A 3779-nucleotide genomic window follows, 5' to 3' on the forward strand; every position below is an offset into this window, starting at 1 on the left:
TGTGGACCAGATTTAAAAAAATCAATAAGCCAGTTTAGCCCAAAACAGCTGACAGACTCCTTCCTCGTCTCTCAGCTCCGGCGCGTACATTATCTTGTCTGTGCCTTGAATTGTGCTAACACTTTCCTGTTGTGGTGGAGACAAAGCTATGTCTTCTCATCACCATTCTCTCTTCCTGACCCCACCTCTTAAAAGGATGACTGGAGTCAGCAAAAGAGATCTCTTTAGTGGCACCTGAGTAAGCAGAGTGATCACGGCGGGTTTCTGTGAGGGGCTGCTGACCTCTTTGGACCGTATTAGCTCTCGGAGAGAGGTTTCTCGGTTCAGAACTCAACAGAACTCAACGGAATGAAGCACCATATCAAAGCCCTTGGGGATGTGTGTGAGGTGGGCCTTTATTCAGGAATAACCGGCCTGAGCTCACTGGTCAAGGGGAGGGAGTCGGGCTCACTCTCCGGCTTCACCGTCCTGGTCTCTCCCCACGGAGTCCAGCTGCTGAGGGGGATGTTCTCCTTGATGACTTCCTTTCTTGCTTTCAGACCCTGGTCTAGCAGAATGCAAAGAAAGAACTCCACGGAAGTGACAGATCTCATCTTCCTGGGATTTTCTATCTTTGGAAAGCACCAGCTAACGCTCTTTGTGGTTTTCCTGACTGTCTACATTTTAACTCTAACTAGTAATGTCATCATTGTGACCGTCATCCGTGTTGACCGCCACCTGCACACACCCATGTACTTCCTCCTGAGCATGCTGGCCAGTTCTGAGACTGTGTACACACTGGTCATTGTCCCACGAATGCTTTCTAGTCTCCTTTTTCATAACCAGCCCATCTCCTTGGCAGGCTGTGCAACTCAGATGTTCTTTTTTGTCACCTTGGCCACCAGTAACTGCTTCTTGCTTACAGCGATGGGCTATGACCGCTACCTGGCGATCTGCAGCCCCCTGCGGTACATGGTCCTCATGAGCAAAGGAGTGTGTGCCACCTTGGTATGCGGGTCCTTCGGCACCGGCCTGGCTATGGCAGTTCTCCATGTGGCAGCCATGTTCAACTTGCCCTTCTGTGGCACAGTGGTGGAGCACTTCTTCTGTGACATTTACCCAGTCATGAAACTTTCCTGTGTTGATACCACTATCAATGAGATGATCAATTATGCTGTCAGTTCATTTGTGATCCTGGTCCCTGTGGGCTTGATCTTCATCTCCTATGTCTTCATCATCTCTGCCATTCTCAAGATTGCCTCCGCAGAAGGCCGGAAGAAGGCCTTTGCCACCTGCACCTCCCACCTCACCGTGGTCATCGTCCACTATGGCTGCGCCTCCATCGCCTACCTCAAGCCCAAGTCGGAGAACTCCATAGAACAAGACCTCCTCCTCTCCGTGACTTATACCATCATCACGCCTCTGCTCAACCCTGTTGTCTACAGCCTGAGGAACAAGGAGGTCAAAGACGCCCTCCGCAGAGCTGTGGGCAAAAACATCATAACAGATCGAATCGCTTTGTCAGGAGACGTTTAGCCCAGTGTAACGTGTGTCTGCTCACAAACATGCTATCGAACACAAGTTCATCAGAGACGGTGCTGCTTGAGAATGTCAAAGAGTAGAAATGCTGATTTTTCATGCTCCAGAGACAAGGCGGAAAGCAGGCTTACGCTCTAGTGAATATCGTACCTGAGATACCGGAATCCTTCCAAGCCAGATTAGCACTACTTGTTTCTGTGTCTCAGGATTTTGGTTTTGAGACCTTTTCTGTCCCCCCTCTTCACCTGGCTCCTCTCAGTCAAATCCTTGATGTAGTCTGGTAAGAAGATGTGAAGAGGAGGCAGTTGGAACGGATGTGGACAGGGTCTTCGGAAAACAAGCAGCAGAGCCAGCAGGAGGATGGCTTTCATCCTCAGGACTTAAATCACTTCCCCCGTAGTGATCATTTCAGAAAGGGTTTCCTTAATTCTCGCTGATTGAAAAAACGAACAGCTTTAGCAAAACTGACTTTCATTATCCAGCCATGTGAGCTTCTTCAATAGTATTCATTTCTATGTGTGTCCCTCCTTCTTTGCCATGAAGGCAAAGACCCATGTTCCCTAGAAGCAGGGAGAGACTGTATTGGTGGCTTTTCTGTCATTGCACTCTTCTCTAGACACATTTTTCATAAAGATGTTAAACCTATGGAAGCTCCTTAGATTTTTAATGTATCTGTAGCAGCTGCAGCGGATTTGAAGGAATTGTCAGGTATTAGTTGTACCGGTTCCAGAGTCTGAAGCAGCTGCCATTAAGTTCCCTTCTCTTAGTAAAGAGCTAAAACTTCATACTTCTCCTGTGTTTATATCAAAATAAGCATAACCATGCCACATGACTGTATACCCTCAATGGGGAAGGTGGTTGGAATATTTATATTGACCTTCCCAGCAGAGTTTATCTCTACTGAGCCTGAGTTGGATGATAGTGAGAGAGGCAGACCTGGAAACATGGGTCTTCTGACAATCCTGCTCCTCTTAGTTCATCTGGCCCCAAGTCGGAAACTAAAAGCCAGGAGCCATTTGTGTTTTTTCTGACCTGTGCCACAGAAATGGCACTGAAGCCTCCTCTAGGTGAGCAGTCATTTTCTTCTGCTCTCCATATCCCTTTGAGGAGGAAGTCACCACAGCTGAAGGCTGGTGGGGTGATCTTTGTCCAGTGTCCCCTGTAGCAGGCTGTCACAGTCGGATGCTGTAATAGCTGATGCCAGTGAGAATGATGGAGATTAACAAGACAGGAAACAACACATGTTGGAGAGGATGTGGAGAAAGGGGAACCCTCCCGCACTATTGGTGGGAATGTGAACTGGTGCAGCCACTCTGGAAAACTATGAAATTGTATGGAGTTTCCTCAGAGTTAAAAATAGATCTGCCCTATGACCCAGCAATTCCACTGCTGGGGATTTACCCCAAAGATACAGATGCAGTGAAAAACCGAGACACCTGCACCCCGATGTTTATAGCAGCAATGTCCACAATAGCCAAACTATGGAGGAGACTCGGTGTCCATTGGCAGATGAATAGATAAAGAAGCTGTGCTCTTTGTATACAATGGAATATTCCTCAGCCATTAGAAAAACAAATACCCACCATTTGCTTCGACGTGGATAGAACTGGAGGGTATTATGCTGAGCGAAGTAAGTCAATTAGAGAAGGACAATCGTCATATGGTTTCACTCATATGGGGAATATAAAAAATAGTGAAAGGGATCATAGGGGAAAGGAGAGAAAATGAGTGGGAAATATCAGAGAAGGAGACAAACCATGAGAGACTCCTAACTCTGGGAAAGGAACAAGGGGAAGGGGAGGTAGGTGGGGGGGATCGGGTGACTGGGTGACGGGCACTGAGGGGGGCACTGGACGGGATGAGCACTCGGTGTTATAGCATAAGTTGGCAAATTGAACCCCAATAAAAAATATACAAAAAAATAGCTGATGCCAGCTGACAACCAACACCTGCTCTACCTCCAGAAGAGGTGTCCTAGTTCTGTAAAAAGTATGTGGTTGGACCTCAGAGGGCTTTTGAACTTTCTGAAATTATTGCATCATGAGTATAAAGGTGAACATGTCTTTTCCTTCATGTTCTTATAGAACATTTTCTCTGATAGAACTATTTCTTCTCCGATATCCTGGGAGAAATGAGACAAGATCCAACTTCATTCTTATATAGATAACTTACTTCCACAATTTCCTTAAACCCAAAGAAGCAGTCTTTGACCCCATCCATTTCTTGCCTATGTGGGTGCTGCTGCTTTTTCATTAAGTTGG

At 46.8% G+C, this 3779-nt stretch overlaps 1 protein-coding gene across 1 annotated transcript; it reads left to right on the plus strand.

Annotated features, from left to right (window-relative positions):
- Positions 1-555: 555 nt before the first annotated feature.
- LOC140599130 (olfactory receptor 10J5) lies at positions 556-1515 on the plus strand. The gene has a single exon (XM_072760169.1). It carries the CDS (start codon positions 556-558, stop codon positions 1513-1515), a length of 960 nt encoding a protein of 319 aa, XP_072616270.1.
- Positions 1516-3779: the final 2264 nt, after the last annotated feature.

This window comes from Vulpes vulpes, chromosome 5, assembly GCF_048418805.1.
Source record: "Vulpes vulpes isolate BD-2025 chromosome 5, VulVul3, whole genome shotgun sequence".
Taxonomy (NCBI): domain Eukaryota; kingdom Metazoa; phylum Chordata; class Mammalia; order Carnivora; family Canidae; genus Vulpes; species Vulpes vulpes.

Coding starts and splice junctions, on each gene's coding strand:
- LOC140599130 (XM_072760169.1), top strand. CDS start 556: ATGCAAAGAAAGAACTCCACGGAAGTGACAGATCTCATCTTCCTGGGA.